The sequence below is a fragment of the Cherax quadricarinatus genome, chromosome 51 (assembly GCF_038502225.1).
Source record: "Cherax quadricarinatus isolate ZL_2023a chromosome 51, ASM3850222v1, whole genome shotgun sequence".
In the NCBI taxonomy this organism is placed as follows: Eukaryota; Metazoa; Arthropoda; class Malacostraca; order Decapoda; family Parastacidae; genus Cherax; species Cherax quadricarinatus.
Window position 1 is genome coordinate 6,607,322 of NC_091342.1, and position 26,439 is coordinate 6,633,760.

The window sequence follows — 26,439 nt, forward strand, 5'->3', positions numbered from 1 at the left end:
ATTTGTGGTTGCAGGGGTCGAGTCACAGCTCCTGGCCCTGCCTCTTCGCTGATTGCTACTAGGTCCTCTCTCTCCCTGCCCCATGAGCTCTATCATACCTCGCCTTAAAACTATGTATGGTTCCCACCTCCACTACGTCACTTTCTAGGCTATTCCATGGCCTGACTACTCTATGACTGAAGAAATACTTCCTAACATCCCTTTGATTCATCTGAGTCTTCAACTTCCAATTGTGACCTCTTGTGTCTGTGTCCCTTCTCTGAAACATCCCGTCTTTGTCCACCTTGTCTATTCCGCGCAGTATTTTATATGTCGTTATCATGTCTCCCCGACCCTCCTGTCCTCTAGTGTCGTCAGGCCGATTTCCCTCAACCTTTCTTCGTAGGACAATCCCCGTAGCTCTGGGACTAGTCTTGTTGCAAACCTTTGCACTTTCTCTAATTTCTTGACGTGCTTGACTAGGTGTGGATTCCAAACTGGTGCTGCATACTCCAGTATGGGCCTGACGTAAATGGTATACAGAGTCTTAAACGAAACCTTACTGAGGTATCGGAACGCTATCCGTAGGTTTGCCAGGCGCCCGTATGCTGCAGCAGTTATCTGATTGACGTGCACCTCAGGAGATATGCTCGGTGTTATGCTCACCCCCAGATCTTTTTCCTTGAGTGAGGTTTGCAGTCTTTGGCCATCTAAACTATATTGTGTCTGCGGTCTTCTTTGCCCTTCCCCAATCTTCATGACTTTGCATTTGGTAGGGTTAAATTCAAGGAGCCAGTTGCTGGACCAGGCTTGTAGCCTGTCCAGGTCTCTTTGTAGTCCTGCCTGATCCTCATCCGATTTGATTCTTCTCATTAACTTCGCATCATCTGCAAACAAGGACACTTCTGAGTCTATCCCTTCCGTTATGTCTGAAGGCATCTTTGCAGTTATCATTTTCTCTCCTGCTTGGTGTCTTAAGTTTGTGAGATCTGCCCCATGATATCTTGTTGGAAGAGTTTTTCATGTTATTGTTGGGATATCTTCACTCTAGGATGCTTCTGGTCTCTCTGCATTAACTTTATGTAGTGCCTTTTTGAAGGCGAGAACTCGTATGAGAACAAAGTAGGCCAGGTAGAGGGGACAGCCTGTTAGATGCAGTAACATCAGTTACTGCATCTCTCATAATGTGTCAGGGCTAAAATAAAATAAAAAAAAAAAAAAAAAAAAGCAATACCAATGTAAATAGTTGGTTTACACACCCTCTACCCTTCTCAAGTTGTCCTTGTTTCTCTGCAGTCTTACTTTCTGCCACTAAAACTTGACTTTATTTGGTGTACTGAATAGGCCAATTTCCATATATTTTTTTTTGCACGATCTTTTCTCCTTTTTCCTTATACATAGAGGCTACACATGCTTTCTGCCAATTCTGAGACACCTTTTCTTTCATGCTTAGATGTATTGAATAAACACATCAACCACTCCAAAACTATTCCACCTGCTTTCAGAAGAGCTAAATATGTACAGTTCATTATAATGATAAATGATTTCATTCATTATAAGTCAAAATTAGGGAAAATTCTCAGGTCTATACTCTGACAGCAATTTAATTTTAATCACTTGCTTGTAGCACATATCCAGAAAAATCAACATTACTTACTCTGTATTACTCTAGTCTATCCTTACTTCACCTATGGTATTTGTGCCCATGAATCTGTTACAGCAAATCATCTAAAACCAATAGTAACTTAGGTACTGTATGATCACTAAAGCAAGTGCTAGACATCACACTCTCCCATTCTTCAAAAGTTTAAATTTATTCAGTATATCAAGCATTTACTCGTTCTTCTGTGCACGGTATGTATTTTTTAACACACTGGCCATCCCCCACTGTGGCAGGGTGACCCCCCCACCAAAAAAAAAAGGGGGGGGGGAAAGAATCTTTCCCCGTCGCTCACTATTACTGTCTTGATAGAAGTTTACCAGAACATCAGTTCATATGCCCCTTCAAACAACCGTCTGTCTTCACTCCTTTCTAACACTTACAAAATCTTTACCCTATCCCTTCAACCTTTCCAAGGGTGACCTCTACCCTGCCTTTCCTCCACTTGATTTATACACACAAGTCATCCTACCTTGCTCCTTTCTCTCTAATGTCCAAACCACCTCGACAGCCTCTCCTCAGCCCTTTGGATAATGCTTTTAGTAACCCTGTATTTTAGCCTAATCAACAAACTGCAAATTCTCTGCATAATATTTACACCACACATTGCCCTCGGACAGATCTCCACTGCCTCCAACCTCTTTCTCGTTGCAGGATTCACAACCAGTGCTTCACACCTATACAAGTGTTGGTACTGCTATACTCTTACACATTCCCCTTTATTGCCTCCATGGATAACATTCTTTGTCTCCTACAAGAGAGCTTGAAATGCTGGTCAAAGAATATTGCTATGCATGGCAACTTATTTCATAATCATTATATTAAACTTTACTCATGGATTCACTTGTAGAAAAATTAAATGAGCAGTCATTGCAATGAATCTATGTTGCAGGTATGAGCCGTACAGATGATGGTGTATACGCTAGTATAGACCCGCCTGCACCACACTTCACCCTCTCTGGAAACCCAAATTTCTATTTGTTCCGTTCCCATGCCCATACTGGTATGATGTACTGAAGTGTGAAAGTATCCGAAGGTACAGTATATAGTAATAATTTTTTTGACGCTATTGAACCTATACCAACAGCAAATATTTAAGTTAATGTTAATGATTCCTACCACAGCCAACTTTCTAAATGCTCCTTGGTTTCATTAGCATCAGCTCTTTCAGAAGTATACACAAGTCATAAGGCAATTAATATTCAAAAGGTAATAATCACAACATTTGCTGTGGTCCCCCACTAGGCTCAAATTTGAGGTTGCATAAATTGGCTGGATTAAAGGAAGTGACTAGACTGCAGGGTTATGAGAAAATCATGCAAGTACATATTTATACATAGAATGGGGTCCACATGGACAGCCTTAGCACTCAACATGTAAGGTCATAAAACACTCTTCAGAATATTTATATACAGTACAGTGTACATTAAACTTTTTTAATAAAAAAAAAAACTGTCTTCAGAAGATTGTTATTCTCATTAACAAAAAGGTTATTTATTGTGGCCGTTATAAGTATTCTGTGTAAGTACCAGTACCATACATAGTCACATAAACTGTTTGTCACTTTTGTATGATTTACCTGACCCCTGTTATCAGAAGTTTTAAAAGGTCTTGTGTATTCACAGGTCTGTAGGAGGTACAGTGGAACCTCAAATATCGAACTTTCTTCAGTCCAGAAGGCTGTTAGTGCCTTTACCGAATGAATTTATTCCCATCAGGAATAATGTAAATTAGATTAGTCCATTTCAGACCCTCAAAAATACACTTATAAAAGCACTTACAAAAATACATTTACATAATTGGTTGTGTTGGGAGCAGTTCGATTTCTGAGGTTCCACTGTACTACTATCGAGAATGGGGCAGTCTCTCTTTATTGGCAAGTGCCATATCTTGGCTTGATGTGCGTTCATATTACTGAGCATTCCTTCCACTCCTATCCATGGAGATCAGTCATCTTTACTGGAGCTTGAAATCCACTCCCACCATCAGAGTTTCTAGAAATCCATAAAATTGCCAGTTTGGGTGAAGGTTTCTGTAACCACTAGTATTTGGTAAGGGTTCCTCCCACCACAACCACCACCACCTGTGTTAGAGGTACATGTCAACACCAGTACTGATAAGGTAACTACCATCTATGTATTTGGTTGAAAATTCCTGACATAGCTGTTATGTTTCTTACTCCATCACAGTTAAAGGTCACTTCTGTTATTACTATGTCTAGAAGTCTCTACCATTACTAATACTAGAGGTTTCGTGCATTACCACCAAAAAATTTTCATTACATGTAGCAGTTAATGGGAAAAATTTACAAATGACTAAGAAGCAGTTTTTTTTTTTGTTCACTTCAGGAATTACAGTGAAGGTGTTTGTGCAGAAAAATAAGTAAACTTTTTAATTTATGATGGTATTTACTGTTTTTTTTTTCCCCCCTAAGTTAGGCTACACACTGACAGGCGCTAAATTTTAGATTGAATAATAAACCTTGATCTGTTGTGCCAGGTTATTGTTGAGTAACATTGGCTCTTAGGTATTTAATTGTTTATGATGCTTATTTTTATTGATAATAGTTGCCACTACGTGGTTGCTTTGTATAATAAAATAGGATTCTACTGCAGTAACCTGTGCTAACAGTTTAATATGCCAGTATTATAGTGCAGTTCAGAGGAAACAAACATGAGTATCTTATTTTGAATCTTTGGTTTGACCACTAAAACTTTGCATTATAGTATTTTTGTATGGTATGTTAAGTATCAAGTTAGTCTTGCCTTTTGTAGAAAAATTGTATTTAGGCTTTTGTGTGTACTGTATTTTCTAACAGGTTACAATTTGCCATGAAACTAGAGAACTGTTGGCGTGTTTAAACAGCAGCGTACTTTTCAGCATATGATGGACTTTGCACTAAAAATTGCTCTATAAATAATGCCAGTACTTTCATTTATTGGAGAAGTGTTGTAATTATTATATTTATTTTCCAACTGCTGATTCTCACGAAGACGGGTGTCTCAAAGAAAACATTAATCACCATTTATTCTCTGGGTGCCTCTCCAGAACAGAGTTCATGAGTGATATGTAGCATTTAATGTGCTGGAGCATGAACAAGGCAATATCTTTGAAGAGATTAAGGGAAACCAGCTAGCCAGATTTGAAAGTTTAGTGCTAGAACTCTGAAAGGTGAGAAGAGGTTAAGTTTAGTGGGTCGACACTGCTCCATGATGCCTGTGGTATTATGGAAAGTGAGTTAGAGAATAATAGTGAATGTTTTCTTCAAGTGGGGAAAGAATTTGCAAGATAAAACAATAAAAAACTTGCTGGTACTTCAGCTATACAGATGTTGCAAACAAAAAATAAAACCGACACTAGCAATATTTGAAATAGGATGCTCTCGATGAAAAATTGTGCACACAGAAAAGATTGTGTGCTCATATGTGGGCATAAAAGATATTCTACTTTGTTATATAGTACTGTGTAACAAACACCAGACCATTATATAAGGCTTGTGAAAACAGATGTGCTGTGCTCAAGGTCACTTGCTGTATATGGTGACTATTCTTATGTGCAACTGTACTACTGATAGTGCTGAAAGATGTTGCCATCACCAGTGATACTAAAGTCCCAATCATCATCAGTATTTCATTATGTTAAAACTATCACTAACAGTGCAAGGTGGGCCTGATGTCAAAAGTGTTGAATATTCTACAAGTGGCAGCAGTACTCTTCTACTGATAGTCAGTGGGCCTGCCTATAGTATTTATGGGTGATATGCTTAACATTGAATATTTTTGGAATAATAGGGCGTTGGTTGTGCTAGTGATGTTGCCTTATGTAATAACCATGTTATACTGAATGTTTGATACCATAGACACATTTACATGTTGGTTATTTCCTCGTAATGATGGCTGACATGGGTTTCTATTGTCATGTAATATAGTGTAAATTAAGAAATAAAACTAATACTTATAAAAGAGTTTCTTAAAAACCTTGTTTATACAAAATGACATATGAACAAATAGACCATGTGAAAGTAATGAATTTTTTTTTAGACTAAAAATTTTTTGAAAGCCAGTTACAATAGTCTTTAGAAAGATAAAGCAGTTCAGCAAAGTTCAACATGTTGAGATATGCTGGGTAATTGAGACGAAGGGTGAATTTTGATATGTTGAGTTCTTTAGTTATGTCTAGTTTCAGCAGGTCCTTTCACCTCACATTGCGAGGCCTTAAATTATAGCTTTAGAGGTGGGACCTTAGCATACCTACCTTCATACCTTAACCTAGCACAGAAATGAAGAGCTTGCACAGAGTCGCAGGAGTTTTAGAAATGTTATTTTCCTCTTCCCACATACTGAAATCTTTCAACACATTGACAGTATCCCACTGAGGTGGGGTGGCCCAAAAGGAAAAAAAGAGTTTCTGCTACATTTAATAATGTATACAGGAGAAGGGGTTACTAGCTCCTTGCTCCCGGCATTTTAGTTGCCTCGTACAACACATGGCTTATGGACGAATTCTGTTCCACTTTCCCATGGAGATACTGAAATGTTACATAAAAAAAAAAAAGGCTGCCTAGAAAGATTATGATAATGGAGAAAAATAACAAAGGACATATTAGGAAATCTTGAAGCAGTCATGAGTGCAAGGGTGTACATGAACACTAAAGTTTTCTTGACCTGACTGATTTAAGGTGGACAACACTGACCCCTCCCATTTATTCTTTAAAATCATATGAAAAAATGCATTGCCCATCATTGAACTGAAGCTCCAAGAGTGGATCTTTCCAGGTGAGGGGAGATGGAGTTAAGCTTCCAGACACTGCCAGTACATCTCAGCTGTGGCTTTCCTTGTTATAGGTAACTAACCAGTACAGACCATGGTGTTGACAGCTCTGTCCTGTTAACCATGTAAAGGTAGCTGTTAATGGAGGTCATTTAATGAATTAACTTAAGCATGTTTTTGTACAATGCACTGTTAGGTAGAAGTGACTTCTGTTTAAAGCTTCCCATATTCTAAATTAATATTCACTTGAGATCTCTTGTATAATACACACATGCAAATAGTTTATATGTGTACATAGGCATTGTACATAATATATAAATTGTTTAAGCATATCCATTTAAATTATTAGAAGAAATCTTGTAAAGCCAGTTGTAATACATAAATACAAGGTCAAGAAAACAAGATTCCTGAAATATAATCCTTTATTATTATTTTTTGTATAAAGACTTAGAGAACCCTGACTACACGTACATCATCAGGGACAATACCTGTAAGTCGTGTACCCTGATTAAATATAGGTGTTCAGGGACAGCGCTCTTAGCCAACTACTGTACACTGACTACGCCAGGGGCAGTGATAGCTAAAATATTACACCTACTACATTAGTACTTCTCTCCATTATATCCAAAAGTCACTTGATCACATTTTTTCTGTGCACTTTTTTTTTCACTAATAATTTTGGAAACTGAAGTTTACCAGTGTTCATATTTGATATTTTTTATTAATGGTAACCCATACATTTTGGTTAGTAACATTGCTCCCAGGAATGACACGTTGACGTCAGATAAATTATTGCAGTAAACTGCAAGTATTACATTACATTAGCTCTGAAGCTGGTAAACTGTGACAGGTGATCCATCAGTATTTTTGTGTTTGTGTAATATGCACTACTATTCACATTATGGGAAAACTAAATTTTGTATTGGCAAAAAATCATAGTAACTAACTTTTAGTTGGAAATATTTATACACACATTTTCCATTTTTGTATTATAGTCATCCTTAATTATTTTATTTTCCTTCATACCTTCATTTCCAAAGTTATGTTCATTCATGAGACCTAAATCTTAGTTAATTATTATTATTATAATCAAGGGGGAAGCGCTAAACCCGGAGGATTATACAGCGCTTAGGGGGGAATGTGGAAGGCATTCGGGCTTAATTCGGGGAACTGGAAAATCTTAGTTAAGCTTGGCATTAAAAAAATATAGCAGGGCCTATATACCCATAAATGATATATTCAGGGAACCAAAATACTTTGAATAAAGTGTTAAAGTAATTATCCTGCCTCAGTATTGCAATGGACGAGTGAATAGTCTTATTTTTATCTAATTTGTCTGATGTTTCTTCTGGCATACCGTAAATACTCTGAAAAAGGTCTGGTTTTGTGTGGCCACCATGCTAAAATTGCTACTTCTTGAATGCATAGAGAGCAAAACCACATTCCTTGCCCATCCTCCACCTTAATGGTCATCTCTTATTGTACATGTAACTGTAGTTTGCTGCACAATAAATCCTAATTACATGTCTAATTCTTTAGTCTTTAAGCATTAGGATTAGTTTGCCTGAAATGCATTGCACATTAGTGGCTTTCTTTTGTGCCTACCAACGTTTTATTACATGTGAACTACATTATTTTTGTACTGCATAAAAAGAAATAAAAATCTTTATTTAAATAAAAAGCAGGGTGCGCCTCACCCCACCCATAGAGTACATTCACCATCATTCATTCAAGTGCTGTGCTTGTTTATATGTGGCTGCAGTGGGAAGAGTCCTAGTCCTAACCGCCTTGATTTGCCGCTAGCCAGATTCACTCCCTCTTAGCCTCGTGGACCTTATTATGGCTGCTCTTAAAACTATTTGTGGAACTTACCCCTATCCCTTCATTAATTAATTAATGTCAGTCCCTTCCCAACCACTTTGAGACTGAAAAAAATACTTCCTAACATCTCTGTGGCTCATTTCTTTTAATTTCCAGCTGTGTCCCTGAGTGCCTGTTTCTGGCCTCTCACATAGCCTCTCCTTGTCTTTCATGTCAATTCTCCACTGAATATTATGCATTTTATCCTCCAGTGTATCCAAGACTGCATCATAGTGGTCCAGTAGTTGTGGGAGGCAGGAATGACTTATGCTCAACCCATGTTGCCTTGAGTTGTGCATTTGTTAGGAAGAGTTCTAAGAAGCAATCATGCTTCTTAGAACTCTTTCAGAGATTTTTATAATGTGGGATGTTAGAGCTATCAGAGTATAATTCTTTGCTATCTGCTCTGCTGACATCTTTGAGTTTGGCATTTAGTGTGGGAGAAACTCCAGATCCTCAGAAAATTTGCCATCTGCTCTCTCTTCCTATGTTCTCAATGATACAATCTTTCATTTTTCATCTTCCCATCTACTTCTGGCCCCACATTCAGCCTCCTGGAATCCATGTATCATTATTATAATAAAAAAAAGTGCTAAACCTACAAGGGTCATACAGCACAGTAGGGCAGGGAAGGGTGCAGGGGTAGAGGGTAGCAAGAGATTGAGGTAGAAAGGGCTGTGAGGAGTGCTAGAGGCATAATCATCAAAGTTTGTGCAGTAAATCAGCTGCTGTTAAAATGTCAGTGTCTGGGTTAAAGGAGGGTCCATCAACAAGAAGGGAAGGTAAAGTAAGGGCAGCAGTGGCGACGACAACAGAGGTAAATTCTGCGTGCTCGTTGATAGTGGGCAGTCCAACAGAATATGGCTAACAATTCTCAGATTGGAACAAGGCGCCTTTCCATGAGATACCAGTGAGTAAGACAAGTGTGTCTGAAGCAAAGATGGGAGAGAGTAGTCTCCCAACCTCAACAATGATGACAAGAAGACAGCCAGAAACCTATACATGTACTTGGTTTAATAGAATGCAATTTATGTAGATCAGACCAACATTGTTGCCAAAGGAATAACAGGAAAAGTTGGTAGATGGATCTATAATTTCCTCACAAAGAGTAGTAGTAAACAGAGTAAAGTCCAAGGCAGCTACGGTGAAAAGCTGTTCCACGAGGCACAGTACTCGCTCCCATCTTGTTTCTCATCCTCATATCTGACATAGACAAGGATGTCAGCCACAGCACCGTGTCTTCCTTTGCAGATGACACCCGAATCTGCATGACAGTGTCTTCCATTGCAGACACTGCAAGGCTCCAGGCGGACATCAACCAAATCTTTCAGTGGGCTGCAGAAAACAATATGAAGTTCAACGATGAGAAATTTCAATTACTCAGATATGGTAAACACGAGGAAATTAAATCTTCATCAGAGTACAAAACAAATTCTGGCCACAAAATAAAGCGAAACGCCAATGTCAAAGACCTGGGAGTGATCATGTCGGAGGATCTCGCCTTCAAGGACCATAACATTGTATCAATCGCAGCTGCTAGAAAAATGACAGGATGGATAATGAGAACCTTCAAAACTAGGGATGCCAAGCCCATGATGACACTCTTCAGGCTGGAATATTGCTGTACACTAACAGCACCTTTCAAGGCAGGTGAAATTGCTGACCTAGAAAATGTACAACCTTCACGGCGCACATAACGGAGATAAAACGCCTCAATTACTGGGAGCGCTTGAAGTTCCTGAACCTGTATTCCCTGAAACGCAGGCAGGAGATATACACGATTATATACACCTGGAAAATCCTAGAGGGACTAGTACCGAACTTGCACACGAAAATCACTCGCAACGAAAGCAAGACTTGGCAGACGATGCAACATCCCCCCACTGAAAAGCAGGGGTGTCACTAGCACGTTAAGAGACCATACAATAAGTGTCAGGGGCCAGAGACTGTTCAACTGCCTCCCAGCATACATAAGGGGGATTACCAATAGACCCCTGGCAGTCTTCAAGCTGGCACTGGACAAGCACCTAAAGTCAGTACCTGACCAGCTGGGCTGTGGCTCGTACGTTGGTTTGTGTGCAGCCAGCAGTAACAGCCTGGTTGATCAGGCTCTGAGCCACCAGGAGGCCTGGTCACAGACCGGGCCGTGGGGGCGTTGACCCCCGGAACTCTCTCCAGGTAAACTCCAAGTAATGGTTGCAAAGGTGGGTAGAAATCACAGCAACATAATCTGTGAACAGAACACCTCTACGTATATGAAACTGGGAGGCCATGTACCGCAGATCGTGCAGCAGTGTCTGCTTGTTCATTGCCCTGTACATCAACATGACCGGGGACCCAGCAAAAAACTATCTTTGTGCTTGCTAGAGATACGGCATAACCAAAGTTGGATACGGAAAACCAGGGAATGAGGAGACTCAAATTTTCGTATAGCCTGCAAAGCACTAAAGGAGTCTGCAACTACCATAAATGGCGACACAGGCATAGATGCAATATGGATAAGTGCTACAAGAATTGCATACAATTCAGCTGTAAAAATGCCAGCTGAGGCTAATAAATGCCTTTGTACGATGCTGTCTGGAAATAGTGCTGCAAATCCAACACCGTCAGAAGACTTGGAACCATTGGTGTACACTGTGATGGCATGAAAATGAGACTGGAAGTGATTAAGAAAAAAGAGAGCAAGAAGCAACTGTAGATATTTGGGCTTTCGTGCATGGCAGTGGGGAAGAACAGGCATGAATCGTCAGAACTTCCCAAGGGGTAAGGGAAAAGTTAGATGCTACATGAACATGGAAAGGTGGCAACTGAAGAGAAGACGAGAGTGAATGTAGACAGAGAAAAGGGACGGAGTAAACGGGCGGCACACAAATAAGGAACTTCTACTAACATCTGTTACCATCCTGTATATGGAAGGATTGCAGAGGTCATGAGAGCAAACAAAATAGTGGAGGCAGTGAATGTCACTGCGACTGGTCAGCAATGGAATATTCGTCTCTGCACAGAGGCTCTCAACAGATGAAGAGCAAAAAGCACTGAGGCATAAATGTAATCCCTGGTGATGGATGGGATCAAGGTAAGGAAGAGTTCCAGGAGAGGCTGTTGAATATATCTGGTCACCATAATCCAGTTTTGATAAAATTAGGGCGAAATGCAGTCGTAGGAGAGTTCTATGATTAGTCCCCCTATGAAAGATGAGAGGATTTTAACCCTTTGATGGTCCGTCCCGTAGATCTACGGCTTTACGTTCAGGGTCCAAACCGTAGATCTACGTCATGAGCTCAGCTCACTCTGATAAACTGTGAGTGGTACATTTGGGCCTAGATATGAGAGAATACATCTATGTCGTATGTGTGCACCACATAAAACAGATCCTGCAGCACGCTGTGTATAATGAGAGAAAAAAAACTGAAATCATGATTTTTCGATTAACACAGCGACTTTGCAGTGTTTTTTCGTATGTTTTTATAGTTCTATTTGCGATTTCTTGGTCTCATTTGATAGAATGGAAGACATATTACAGAAATAGAGATGATTTTGATTGGTTTTAGCACTGGAAATGGCTTGAAACTGAGCTCAAAGTAGCAGAAATGTTAAATTTTTGCCGATATTCAAGAGTAAACAAACGACCTCACACATCTAATACACGTCAGCTGGTGGGTCTAATATGCATTCACAAATATGGTGATGATATTTATACAATTATTACAGTATTGCATAACAGTAAATCTTCTATTTTTTGGTGTGAATAAAAATTCATTATGTGAATAAAAAATCAAAATGGAATTTATTTGTAAAGCCTCAAAACATAACTAATGAATAGAAGAAATGTTAGTTTAGTTCCAGGAATACCTACATTGTTTATTCTGGACCCTATTTTGAAATTGGAATATTTTGAACTTTGTGTTAAATTGGCCAAATTAACAATTTCCGATCACTTTAATTTGTAGTTGAAACAGTTGACTTGGCAATTTCTTGTGCTCAATCGATAGAACAGAAGTAATACTAGTGAAATAGCTAAGAATTTGGTTGACTGGAATAATGTAATTGGCCTAAAATGGGAGTCAAAGTCGGCAAAATCGCCGATTCATAAATATCGCTGACACCTCAAAATTCGCGAGAGCATAATTTCGCCAATTTTCCATCAAATTTCGTACTTTGTTTTATTACCTTCACAAAAAGATTCTCTACTATTTCATAAGAAAAAAAACAACAAATTTTTTTTTTTTTTGAAAATTCTTGGACACTGGGGCACCACTTCAGATTTGGGCCTTGGACCCTGAAGGGGTTAAGGAGGTTCAGCTGGCTATGACAAGTTGCCTTCCAAGAGATAGTGTTAGGTTTCCAGGATAATCGACTGTCAAACAGAAGGCTGAGAAACCTGACAGTATCGTGTTCTGGGATGTGCGAACCATACAGGCACAGTGGTACTTTGACTTAAGAGTTCAATTTGTTCCGTGACCTATCTCGTAACTCAATTTGCTCGTATGTACTATATCAAATCAATTTTCCTCGTTAAAATTAATTGAAATGCCATTAATCCATTCCAGCCCCAAAAAACCACCCCAATTTTTTTTGTTACGGGTTTTTCAATAAGAAAAATGTATTTATAAAGAAGAAATATTGTATACTCCACCCACCACCACCACTACTACACCCACCACCACCACTACTCCACCCACCACCACCACCACTACTCCACCCACCAACACCACAACTACTCCACCCACCACCACCACTACTACTCCACCCACCACAACCACTACTCCACCCACCACTACCACCACTACTCCACCCACCACCACCACTACTCCACCCACCACCACCACTACTCCACCCACCACCACTCCACCCACCACTACTCCACCCACCACCACTCCACCCACCACCACTCCACCCACCACTACTACACCCACCACCACCACCACTCCACCCACCACTACTCCACCCCCCACCACCACTACACCCCCCACCACCACTACTCCACCCACCACCACCACTACTCCACCCACCACTACTCCACCCACCACCACCACCACCACTACTCCACCCACCACCACCACTACTCCACCCACCACCACCAATACTCCACCCACCACCACCACTACTCCACCCACCACCACTACTCCACCCACCACCACTACTCCACCCACCACCACCACCCCACCCACCACCACTACTCCACCCACCACCACCACTACTCCACCCACCACCACTACTCCACCCACCACCACTACTCCACCCACCACCACTACTCCACCCACCACCACTACTCCACCCACCACCATCACTACTCCACCCACCACCACCACCACCACTACTCCACCCACCACCACTCCACCCACCCATACTCCACCCACCACCACCACCACTACTCCACCCACCACCACCACCACCACTACTCCACCCACCACCACTCCACCCACCAATACTCCACCCACCACCACTACTCCACCCACCACCACCACCACTCCACCCACCACTCCTCCACCCCCCACCACCACTACTCCACCCACCACCACCACCACTACTCCACCCACCACCACCACTACTCCACCCACCACCACCACCACTACTCCACCCACCACCACCACTACTACACCCACCACCACCACCACTACTCCCCCCACCACCACCACCACTACTCCACCCACCACCACCACCACTCCACCCCCCCACCACTACTCCACCCACCACCACCACTACTCCACCCACCACCGCTACTCCACCCCCCACCACCACTACTCCCACCACCACCACTACTCCACCCACCACCACCACTACTCCACCCACCACCACCACTACTCCACCCACCACCACCACTACTACTCCACCCACCACCACCACTACTACTCCACCCACCACCACCACTACTACTCCACCCACCACCACTCCACCCACCACCACCACCTACCACCACCACTACTCCACCCACCACCACCACTACTCCACCCACCACCACCACCACCACTACTCCACCCACCACCACCATTACTCCACCCACCACCACCATTACTCCACCCACCACCACTACTCCACCCACCACCACTACTCCACCCACCATCACCACTCCACCCACCACCACCACCACTACTCCACCCACCACCACCACTACTCCACCCACCACCACCACTACTCCACCCACCACCACTACTCCACCCACCACCACCACCACTACTCCACCCACCACCACCACTACTCCACCCACCACCACTACTCCACCCACCACCACCACCACTACTCCACCCACCACCACCACCACTACACCACCCACCACCACCACCACTACTCCACCCACCACCACCACTACTCCACCCACCACCACCACTACTCCACCCACCACCACCACCACTCCTCCAACCACCACCACCACTACTCCACCCACCACCACCACTACTCCACCCACCACCACCACTACTACTCCACCCACCACCACCACTACTACTCCACCCACCACCACCACAACTCCACCCACCACCACCACTACTCCACCCACCACCACCACTACTCCACCCACCACCACCACCACTACACCCACCACCACCACCACTACACCCACCACCACCACCACTACTCCACCCACCACCACCACCACTACTCCACCCACCACCACCACCACTACCACCAACACCACCACCACCACTACTCCACCCACCACCACCACCACTACTCCACCCGCCACCACCACCACTCCACCCACCACCACTACTCCCCCACCACCACCACCACTACTCCACCCACCACTACTCCACCCCCCCACCACTACTCCACCCACCACCACCACTACTCCACCCACCACCGCTACTCCACCCCCCCACCACCACTACCACCACCACCACTACTCCACCCACCACCACCACTACTCCACCCACCACCACCACTACTCCACCCACCACCACCACTACTACTCCACCCACCACCACCACAACTACTCCACCCACCACCACCACTACTACTCCACCCACCACCACTCCACCCACCACCACCACCTACTCCACCCACCACCACCACTACTCCACCCACCACCACCACTACTCCACCCACCACCACCACTACTCCACCCCCCACCACCACTACTCCACCCACCACCACTACTCCACCCCCCACCACCACTACTCCACCCACCACCACCACCACTACTCCACCCACCACCACCACCACTACTCCACCCACCACCACTACTCCACCCACCACCACCACTACTACTCCACCCACCACAACCACCACTACTCCACCCACCACCACTACTCCACCCACCACCACTACTCCACCCACCACCACCACTACTCCACCCACCACCGCCACCACTACTCCACCCACCACCACCACCACTACTCCACCCACCACCACCACTACTCCACCCACCACCACCACTACTCCACCCACCACCACTACTCCACCCACCACCACCACCACTCCTCCACCCACCACCACCACCACCACTACTCCACCCACCACCACCACTACTACTCCACCCACCACCACCACTACTACTCCACCCACCACCACCACTACTACTCCACCCACCACCACCACTACTACTCCACCCACCACCACCACTACTACTCCACCCACCACCACCACTACTACTCCACCCACCACCACCACTACTCCACCCACCACCACCACTACTCCACCCACCACCACCACCACTACTCCACCCACCACCACCACCACTACTCCACCCACCACCACCACCACTACTCCACCCACCACCACCACCACTACTCCACCCACCACCACTACTCCACCCACCACCACCACTACTCCACCCACCACCACCACTACACCCACCACCACCACTACTCCACCCACCACCACCACCACTACTCCACCCACCACCACCACCACTACTCCACCCACCACCACCACTCCACCCACCACCACCACTACTCCACCCACCTTAATGTTTCTGGAAAAACTTAGTGTTGAAGTGGAGGTTACCTCTTCCCTGGATTTATGAGAACTAAACAAGGGACAAGATGTCTTGCTACAATCTGGGATTAGTGTGGGAGTATTATCCTTCCAGTTATGTCTTGGAAGAGCATGTGGGATGGGATGAAATACCAGACATTCCTCTGGGTACAAAGTTGGATTTGACTTCAGATACACCGCCAACTAGTGGTGGCATATCTGAAGCTCGCTCATAACTCGGACTTTGGCTCGCACTCAAAGCAAAAAAAATAGGCTGAGTGACAGCTCGTAAGTCAAGGTACCACTGTACGATGGATTATCAGGGACGATAGAACATCTAGTGAAAGTAATTTGGTGCGTTTTAGTACGTACTAGGAAATTTAAACCCATGAGCAGTGGCCCAGTTAAAAACACAGTTGACCATATGCTGTGGAGAAACTGCAAGAAGCGACAGTCAGTGCCTGCACAAGCTATAACAAAATCAACATAGTGATGACCAAATATTAAATGGAAGAATAAATGCTGGACCATTTATAGCAAGGAGAAAGTGTGGTGCTCAGGACACATCCCTGGGGGATACCTTCAGCTTGGACTAAGTCTGGGGAAAGCATATTATTAACCCAAACACAGAAATGTCTCTCAGATAAGGTGTTCTTAAGGAAAAATGGTAGACTGCCTTGGAGGCCTAAGGAGTGAGCTTGGGTCAAGATGTTATATCTCCATGTTGTCATATGCCTTCTCAATATCAAACAAAAATGGCAATTACAGAGTGGTTATTGGCAAAGGCATTATGTACATGTGTATCCAAACGGAGTAAGGAGTCAATAGTAGAATGGCCCCTAGGAAAGCCATACTGATTTAGTGGAGAGACTATTGTGCGTCTCTAAATACCGCATCAAACGTCTGTTTACCAGACACTCCAACACCTTGTAAACCACACTGGTAAGAGCAATGGGACGATAGTGGGAGGCATCAAGTCCCAAAGTGCTTATGTCCTCCCTGCCCACAGGTGGAGATGATACCCTTGCAGTGTAGCTCGCTTAACTTTTGACTACCGTGAACTTCTATCCTCGGTTTGTAAGCAGGCCACCATTTACAAGTTTGAAAGGTGACCCCTACACTGCAGCAGTTGGTATATATAAATTAGATTAATTTATAAATAATAGAGCTACATACTGTACAACTATGATAAATTTCTTTAATGTTAAGTACGTAGTCAGTAAGGCATTAAATTAAGTTGGCCCATAATGCCTAAGCATAATAGAGGCTCTTTGCACTGCAACCCATTATTGTAAATACATAACTGCAATGTATTACTTGCAAATAAATAAATAAATTTGAATTTGAATACAATGTCCTTGTCCTCTGAACCCCTCAAGGAAGGTTCCTTGATGTTGGTGAGGGGCTCTTGATTTAGGGAATTGGATCTGTGCTCCAGTTCCCCGAATTAAGCCTGAATGCCTTCCACATCCCCCCCCAGGCACTGTATAATCCTCCGGGTTTAGCGCTTCCCCCTTGATTATAATAATAATTGTCCTCTAAAACACTTGAAGCTATCTCCGAATATATATTGTGGAGACTAGACCATTGATGGACACCGATCCACCTCCTGTTCCTCTTCACTCTTCTCCGTGTGCACAAGTCCTTTCTTCACAGCGTCCCAATCCTTCACTGCTTGTGTGTTTTCTGCTGCCTCCACATGTGGACTTTTCTAACCCTTCTAGTACATAGATACCTCTTCAGATTTCTTGCATCTTTCTCTTCGCAAATCATGGAATATCTGTGGCCTCAGAGGTAACCAAGGTGAGCTTCAGGTGTTGCTCTCCCAGTTTTCCTCTGCGTTTTTTTTACAAGAACCCAAATTACGCTCCGCTGTTATTCATCCCATCTTGGGCTGTTTTATTATATTCATCAGAGCCTTTTCCCGATGAAACTTGCATGACAGCAATCGTTTTCCAATCATCATTCTCCTTCGTATTCACCACCACCTCGTAGCCCACGCTGGCAATTTGACCGAGCGAATTGGGGCCTTTACTCACATCAAACTGCTTTTAGTGAGGATCCTCCTTTGTCCTCCATTGATGAGCTTTTACACCTCTCCTCGACCTCAGTTTTAACTGCAGCTTCACATTCTATACCCCAAACCTCAGGAAGGCATTCTCAGAGGTGTGTGCCTTGGTGGTCTCCTGCTTGTGCTTGGGCAGTACATTTGAAAAGTGTTGCATGGGGAAGATACCGGTACAATAGAACCTTGATTTTAAGCAGAAGAGAGTGGTTGCCTGCAGTGTCATCCGTGACACTAAACGCACTTGCTGGTGGGATTGTTTCTCCCGTCACTTCAGCTTCCTCTATGAGTGCAGTTTAGAATAAAGCACGGAATCTGGGTGGTAAATATTCTCCTGACCTGGCTCCTGTTCTTCGGGTTGCCGGTGTCACTATAGCAAACCCTCTTGATGTTGCCACTGAAATTGGTAATCATCTTGTCCGTATCTCTCAGGCTTCATCTATGCCCCTCACTTTTTTTCCTCCAAGTTTGCCAGAGAGTTAGAGCCCTTAAGCCTTTCTATCAGAAGAGAAACTTATAATGTGCCTTTTACACTTCTGGAACTGGAGGCAACAATCTCCAGTTGCCAATCATTGGCAGCTGGGCCTGACAGCATTCATATTCATATGCTACAGCATTTACAACAGTCAGCCCTTGCTGTCCTTTATGACTTTAATCTTATTTGGTCACAAGGAGTTCTTCCCCAGCTGTGGAAATCTGCCATTGTTCTCCTTTTCTGCAGACCGGGTACTATGGGGCATGACGCCTCCCACTATCGTCCCATTGCTCTTACCAGTGCAGTTTGCAAGGTGATGGAACGTCTGGTAAATAGATGTTTGATGTATTTAGAGACGATAGTCTCTTCACTAGTCGATATGGCTTTCGTAAGGGGCCCTTACTACGCTTGGATACGTAGGTTCGTAATGCCTTTGCCAATAACCACTCAGTTATCGCCATCTTTTTTTGACCTTGATAGGGCATATGACAAAACTTGAAGGTATAACATCCTGGCCAAGACCCACTCCTTATGCCTCTGAGGCAATCTACCATTTTTCCTTAAGAACTTCTTAACTGAGAGACATTTCCATGTTCAGGTTAATAATATGCTTTCCCTGGACTTTGTCCAAGTTGAAAGTGTTTCCCTGGGATGTGTTCTGAGCACAAGACTTTTTCTCCTTGCTATAAATGATCTGGCATCTATTCTTCCATCTAATATTTGGTCATCACTATGTTGATGACTTTGCTGTAGCTTGTGCCTGCGCTGATTGTCACCTCATTGCAGTTTCTCTCCTAGCGGTCACCTCTGTTTCCAATTGGGCCAATACTCATGGGCTCAAATTTTCTAGTACTAAAACTCACCAAATTACTTTTACTAGACATTCTGTCGTCTCCGATCATCCATTGTACCTATAAGGCTCTTGTATCTCAGGACGTGACATGGTCAGGTTTCTTGGCCTTCTGTTTGATCGTCGGTTATCCTGGAAGCCTCGCAACTTGTCATAGCCGGTTGAACCTCCTTAAAACCCTCACTCATCTTTCGTGGGGGGCAGATCATAGCACTCTCCTTCGACTACATTCAGCCCTAATTTTACCAAAATTCAGTTACAGCTACCAGATGTATTCAGTGGCCTCTCCTGTAACTTTCTAGTCTTAATCCCATCTGTTAACAAGGATTACGTTTATGCCTTGGTGCTTTTCGCTCTTCACCGGTTGAGAGCCTCTATGTAGAGGCAAATACAGTGGACCTCCGACATTCGACATTAATCCGTTCCTGAGAGCCATCGAATGTCGAAAATATCTAAAGTCGAATTAATTTTCCCCATAAGAAATAACGGAAATCAAATAAATCTGTGCAAGACACCAAAAAGTATGAAAAAAAAAATTTTACCACATGAAATATTAAGTTTAATGCAATAGAATAATTACAGTAGCAATAGATTAATAACAATAGAATAACTGACACTTACCTTCAATGAAGATCTGGTGATGATTGATGGGATGGGAGGAGGGGAGAGTGTTTAGAAGGGGAATCCCCTTCCATTAGGACTTGAACTGGCAGCCTCGCCATGCCTTACCACACTGTGTATGCCACTACGATTCTTAAATCTTTCAAACCAACCTTTGCCAGCTTTAAATTCACTCGCATCACCACTAGTTGCAGGCAATTTCTTTACCAAATCATCATCGCACTCCGACACACGCACTCCACTTTCGTACTTTGCAATTATCTCTCTTCATTTCAATAGTCATTAGCACCTTTTTTCTCAAAGGGTTGGCACTAGAAGCTTTCTTGGGGCCCATGGTTACTTATTTTGCAGAAACAAGCACCAAAAACAGTGATAATATGGATAATATGGAATGTACCGAATGTATCCTTAGATGTAAGCACACTGGCTGGCTTGTAAACACTGACACACACGGGGCAGTTCAGGCCACATGTGGACATGTCTCGTACAAATCGTATCGAATGTCGAGGCGAAATTTTTGCGTTAAAATGCATCGAATGTCGGATTTATCAAATGTCGATGCCATCAAATGTCGGGGGTCCACTGTATTCCATCCTTGACAAATTGCCATGATGCTCATTGCCTTCGCTATTATGTTCACTCTCACGACCTCTGCAATTCTTTCGTATACAGCCTCTAGTCACTTAGGGACGTTTGTAGATGAATGGTTCAGTGAACCGACATGTTGATAAATTAGACACATGTGCAACTCTTGGGTATCTTTATTGAGGAAACGTTTCGCCACACAGTGGCTTCATCAGTCCATACATAAGAGAAACTTGAAGAACAGGAGGAGAATGAGGTAATCAATCCCTCAACCTCGAGTCGATGTGTTCAGTCCATCAATCTTGAGTAGAATACGGTATATGAGCGGAGAAGCAGCTTATAAACCGTATGGCAGGAGAGGTGCACCAGTCATAGGTGTTGTCACATTTGTTCAATGTGGAAGTAGGTCGTGCCCAAGAATTAGGCAAGCGAAGAATTCCTAAGTATTAAGATCCCAAGAAGTTGCAGTGTTTGACAGGTTTGTAGATGAATGGTTCAGTGAACCTACCTACTTCCACATTGAACAAATGTGACAACACCTATGACTGCTGCACCTCTCCTGCCATACGGTTTATAAGCTGCTTCTCCGCTCATATGCCGTATTCTACTCAAGATTGATGGACTGAACACATCGACTCAAGGTTGAGGGACTGATTACCTCATTCTCCTCCTGTTCTTCAAGTTTCTCCTATGTATGGACTGATGAAGCCACTGTGTGGCAAAACGTTTCCTCAATAAAGATACCCAAGAGTTGCACATGTGTCTAATTTATCAACTTAGGGACGTACACGTTTACCAATGCCTCGGACTTATGACTGGCTCTCAGACCATTATGCATACCTAAATAATGTATATTAGCGCTAATTTCCTCTATTCTGTTTATTACAACATACAGTTCCCTACTGTATAAACATTTACAAATACAGTGGTCCCTCAATAATCGTCCGGCTCGATAGTCGCCCTTTTCGGAAATCGTCGTGTTATTTTCGTCCAAACATTGGCTCGCAAATGGTCGGTTGACTCGCTAATCGTCCTTCACCCGGGACACGTACTCATGCTCTGAGCCGCCGCGGCCTCCCTTCCCAGCCAGTGTGCCGTTGTTTACCAGTGAGCGACGATCCCCTCACTTGTTCATACGAAATATTTCATATTCCATTCATTTTAGTGCTTGCAAGTGCTAAATAAGCTACCATGGCTTCAAAGAAAGCTCATATTGCCAAGCCTTTGGTAAAGAAAGTGAGAATTACGATTGAATTTAAGAAAAATATCATTGAACAATAGGAAAGTGACGTACGTGTGGCTGAACTGGCCAGGATGTATAACAAATCCCGTACAACCATTTCTTCCATCGTGGCCAAGAAAAAGGAAATCGAGGAAGCTGTTGTTGCAAAGGGGGTAAATATACTGACAAAAATGAGATCACCAGTACTCGAAGATGTTGAGAATTTATTATTGTGAAAAGGCTAGGCAGTTGCATGACAATTTGGTAAAGAAATTGCCTGCAACTAGTGATGTGAGTGAATTTAAGGCCAGCAAAGGCTGGTTTGAGAGATTTAAGAAGCGTACTGACATACACAGTGTGATAAAGCATGGTGAGGCTGCCAGTTCGGACAAAATTGCAGCTACAAAATTCATAAGTGAATTCAAGGAGTACATAGAGACTGAAGGACTGAAATCTGAACAAGTGTTCAATTGTGACTAAACAGGCCTCTTTTGGAAGAAAATGCCAAAGAGGACCTACATTACTCAGGAGGAAAAGGGACTGCCAGGACACAAGCCTATGAAAGACAGACTGACACTCAAGTTCTGTGCTAATGCTAGTGGGGATTTCAAAGTGAAGCCATTACTAGTGTACCATTCTGAAAATCCCAGTGTGTTCAGGAAAAACAATGTTATGAAGAGTAAATTGTGTGTGTTTTGGAGATCTAATAATACAGCATGGGACACGAGGGAAATTTTCATCGAGTGGCTCAATGAAGTGTTTGGCCCTAGTGTGAAGAATTACCTCCTGGAAAAGAAATTGGATCTCAAGTGCCTCCTAGTAATGGACAATGCACCTGCTCATCCTCCAAACTTGGATGACCTAATTCTGCAGGAGTTTGGGTTCCTCACAGTAAAGTTCTTGCCCCCGAATACCACTCCTCTCCTCCAGCCCATGGACCAGCAGGTCATTTCAAACTTTAACCCTTTCAGGGTCGACAGGGCCCTCTCCCAAACCTGTTCTCAGGGCCGGTAAAAATTTGAAAACAAAAAAAATTATTTTTTTCTTATGAAAATATAGTTTTTTTTTCTGAATTTTATAGGCTAAACAAAAATTTTTTACTATCAATACTTACCGAGGTATGGTGGTGTGAAGTTGACAGAAAATGACCGGCATATGGTAACATCGCTGACTGCTGGTCACACGGTATTATTTTATTTTTTTAGGTACTATTTTCTATTATTTTTTAATTTTTTTGTCCAAGTAACTTTTATGACCTGTGAGACCAATATGAGCACTATTTTGTAAGTTATTTCTTTTTCTATACTACACAATAACTGCATAAACACTGCTTTCACTGTTTTGTTTACAAAACATATTTACACAAACAATACAAAATGTTGTTTATTACTATTTTTCTATATTTTATACACACATACAGTCACATGACATGTTTTTAGAAGTTCTGCAGCCTGTGGAAATCTTTGAAACATGTCATGCACAGTGGTGTTTTACACTTCTCACACATAAAACGGGTGTCTTTGTGTTGTTGTGGGCGTGTTTTTTGTATGTGCACAGACGTAACACCTCTTCTGAGCCTTTTTCTTGAAAGCAGTAGCAGGCAGTTTTGTTAGGAAGTGATCACCATGCTTCAGACGAAAAGGTAGTTGTTGATAATTACATGGGTGGTTTTCTATTGCAGGTGTTGTTCCTTGGTACCTGATTATTATTTGTCTAATGACAGACAAACAAAATTCGCCATATGGTGATTTGTTTCTGGTCCTCATCTTATACATATTATAAGCAATGAGCATGGAAGAGTCCAGAAGATGGAAAAAGAGTTTTATGTACTACTTATAACTCTTGCAAACACAATCAGCAAACCCAATCTGCATGTCACATTTGTCCACTGAATGCATATTGAGGGTGTAGTCAATCACAGCTGCAGGTTTTAGAATGGGTTCATTGCTTTCCCTATGCTGCCTGCCAGTGTCTGCCATTTCATTAGGGTGAACTGATGACAACAGTGTGACATCTCGTTTGTCATGCCACCGAAATGCCATGATGTCATTGGCAGCAAAGGCTTGCACCTCACCTCTATGAGTGCCAGTGTCAAACCTGGGCATATGTTTATGATTTGCATGCACTGTGCCACACACATTTATCATGTTCACTCACAAGAAATCACTGAGTAAGGGGCTTGTGTACCAGTTGTCGGTATATAAAATATGTCCCTTACCAAGATATGGTTCCATCATTGTTTTAACCACATCACCAGAGATACCCAGTAACTTCCTGGTATCTCAGTGTATTACTTCCAGTGTACACAATTATATCCAATATAAGACCACTGTAACAATCACAAAGCACGAACAATTTTATACCAAAGCGTTTCCTCTTGCTTGGTATGTATTGCTTGAATGAGAGTCTTCCTTTGAACAGAATCAAAGACTCAATAACAAGCTTTCTGAAAGGATAAAAATACATACTGAATTTCTGTTTCAGATACATGAACACATTCCTAATCTTGTATAACCTGTCGTTTCTGTCAGGCCTGGTTTTGTCTGAGAAGTGAAGCATATGTAATAGCAGCACAAATCGATTCACTCCTATTATATCACTGAAACCTGGGGTTGCAATCAGGTGGTCTGTTGACCAGTATGATTTCACACTGTGCTTATACACATGTGGCATAAGCATTATTGTGGCAAACAAGATACATCTCGGCCACAGTTGTCTCCTTCCATTGGTGTAGCCGTGATCTTGGTGAAAGTATTGTGTTTGCCATGGTGTACTCATAGTATCTATTGCTTTCCCTGACAATTTCCATCAGGGATTCTTCAAAGAATAACTCGAAACATTCCAGTTCACTGGCATTGTTCCCAAGTGCACAAGATGGCCATATTCCACTTTGACTTTCATTAAAGTGATGGGGATTGGGAACAAAATTGGCAGCTTCCTGCCAATCCCCGGTGCAGTCTGCTGGTGGGTACTGGATACTGACAGGTGGTTGTGGAAGTTGTGGTTGTGGAGGCTGGTGTGGTGAGTTGGTGGGGGATGGTGGCCTTTGCTGTAGATCAGCTGAGGCAGCGGCGTGAGTGGCAGCATGGCCCACTGCTGGTGCCTCATAGCTGGCACCACCACTACCACCACCATGCACATTTTCCATCCCAATTGCAACACTATCATCATCATTTTCACTGTCTGTTCGTGTTGTACAGCCACGGGATGCACTCCGAGATGTACTCCTTCCCCTTGGAATAGCATGTGGCACACTACCAGAGCGCATATATCGTCGTATATACTGAAGCTTTGCTGGAGAATATTCCACTTCACTGTCACTACTGGAACTGTTTTCAAGATCTTGTAATTCATATTCACTATCACTATCATCACCAATGCTCACATCTGAGTCCGGGATTTGGGAAAATAGGAGTTTCCTCTTTGATTCTGGTACATCTGAACGTGAACAAGACTGCCCAGCAGCAGAGGTGGAAGGCTGGGTTTTCCTCACTATTACCGGTATTATGGTCATTAGTTTCGGTCACAACCTCACCAAAACCTTGAAACTCATCTTCACTGGCACTTCCATCTGTATTAGAACTGTCACTGGGGAACAAAAGTGTCCCAATTCGCCGAGGAGTGAGGAGCTTCTTACTGCGAGGCATGGTGAACAAGGTCTACTAAAATGGCATTCCCACAATGCACCACTGGGTCCCAGAATTTTTTTCTACCGTGCACACCGACCACGTAGATCCATTCTCTCATATCTAGGCCTACCAGCCGTTTCCCGCTTAATTTGAAGCCGCTAGAATTTATGCGTACTAGTACGGCACCAACCCTGGCGTGCAAGCCGTACTAGTACTGCACCAACCCTGAAAGGGTTAAAAAACTCAACACCAAAGCAGTGTTTCAAAGGTGCTTTAATGTGACCTCAGACACTCACTTGACCCTAAGAGATTTTTGGAAAGAACACTTCAGTATCCTCCATTGCATAAGCCTTATAGGTAAGGCTTGGGAGGGAGTGGCTACCAGGACTTTGAACTCTGCTTGGAGAAAATTGTGGCCAGATTGTGTCCACAAGAAGGATTTTGAAGGGTTTGTGGCTGACCCTGATAAGCCTATGTCAGTTGTGAACTCTCTATTGTGGCACTGGGGAATTCCACGGGGTTGGATGTGAGTTTGGAGGATGTGGAAGAGTTGGTGGAGGACCACAACGAAGAGCTCACCACTGAGGAGCTGCAAGAGCTTCAGCAGGAACAGGAACATATCGCAGCTCAGAATCTTGCTGCAGAGGAGGAGGAAGAGAGGTGGAAGAAGGTGCCTTCTTCAGAAATTAAGGAGATTTTTGAAATGTGGTGTAGGATGGAAAGATTTACGGAGAAACATCACCCTGAGAAGGATGTTGTAAGCCATATCGGCAGCTTGTACAGTGACAGAGTCTTGGCCCATTTTAGGG

The 26,439-nt window shown here is 43.3% G+C and overlaps 1 protein-coding gene across 8 annotated transcripts in view; it reads left to right on the forward strand.

Moving 5' to 3' along the window:
- The window catches only part of LOC128694687 (metabotropic glutamate receptor), a 111,930-nt gene that overhangs the window by 67,951 nt on the left and 17,540 nt on the right, over positions 1-26,439 (forward strand). For 6 of the 8 annotated variants that reach the window (XM_053784922.2, XM_053784915.2, XM_053784921.2 and 3 more), the window contains one exon: positions 2,532-5,601. In XM_053784922.2, the coding sequence (XP_053640897.1) occupies positions 2,532-2,656 (125 nt within the window). In that variant the 3' untranslated portion in view covers positions 2,657-5,601. Of the gene's footprint in view, positions 1-2,531; positions 5,602-26,439 lie in introns of those variants that run through there. The other 2 variants (XR_011393400.1, XR_011393399.1) reach the window with 1 other exon arrangement.